General features: G+C 39.7%; 1 protein-coding gene across 1 annotated transcript in view; it reads right to left on the reverse strand.

The window, feature by feature from the left end:
* Nucleotides 1-627, reverse strand: part of LOC119582107 — a gene marked incomplete at its 3' end in the record, with an annotated part of 6,187 nt that overhangs the window by 1,337 nt on the left and 4,223 nt on the right. The window contains 1 exon segment of the mRNA XM_037930349.1: nt 39-213. Coding sequence (XP_037786277.1) covers nt 39-213 — 175 coding nt within the window.

Raw genomic sequence — 627 nt, forward strand, 5'->3', positions numbered from 1 at the left:
ACCCAAAATCTACTTCTAAAATCTACCATACAATATACCTTCAGCACTATACTCGGCTGCCTTCTTAGTGTAATCAGCGGCTAGAACTTTAGCATTGTCCTCTGAACGCTTGCTTGCTTTCATGAGACTGTGCAAGATGTTGATGCTGCGTTCATTCTTCTCGTACACGGGGATCTGTTCCTCTCCGTAGACCTCGTGAAGCCACTGCAAAACCTTCGGAGAACATTTGTATGAGACAGAATTTTCCTGTTCTATTACCATTACTATAATGATATGCGTCTGGATACTGGAAATGCAAGAGGCTACAGAGGGGGGGGGGGGGGACTATAATACTAATCACTGTTACGGAAAAAATGTTAGCTTTGGGACAACAACTCTTGAAAAGATTGCTGGACTGGGCTTGAATCTGGTACTGAGGAATACTATTATATTGCAGAGATCAAGTTCAAGTATGGTTGCAGTGCACAGATTCATGAATGTGTCTCCTACTTAAATTAACACCAGAGTCATTGGAAGGAGCTATGGTTAAAGCTTTATTGGTTAGTTCATCAAGGAAAAATAACAAAATAACAAAATGAATACAACTAATATATCATTATCATCGTAACTCCAACAATGGTATTGTTC

Source organism: Penaeus monodon, chromosome 15, assembly GCF_015228065.2.
Source record: "Penaeus monodon isolate SGIC_2016 chromosome 15, NSTDA_Pmon_1, whole genome shotgun sequence".
NCBI lineage: Eukaryota > Metazoa > Arthropoda > Malacostraca > Decapoda > Penaeidae > Penaeus > Penaeus monodon.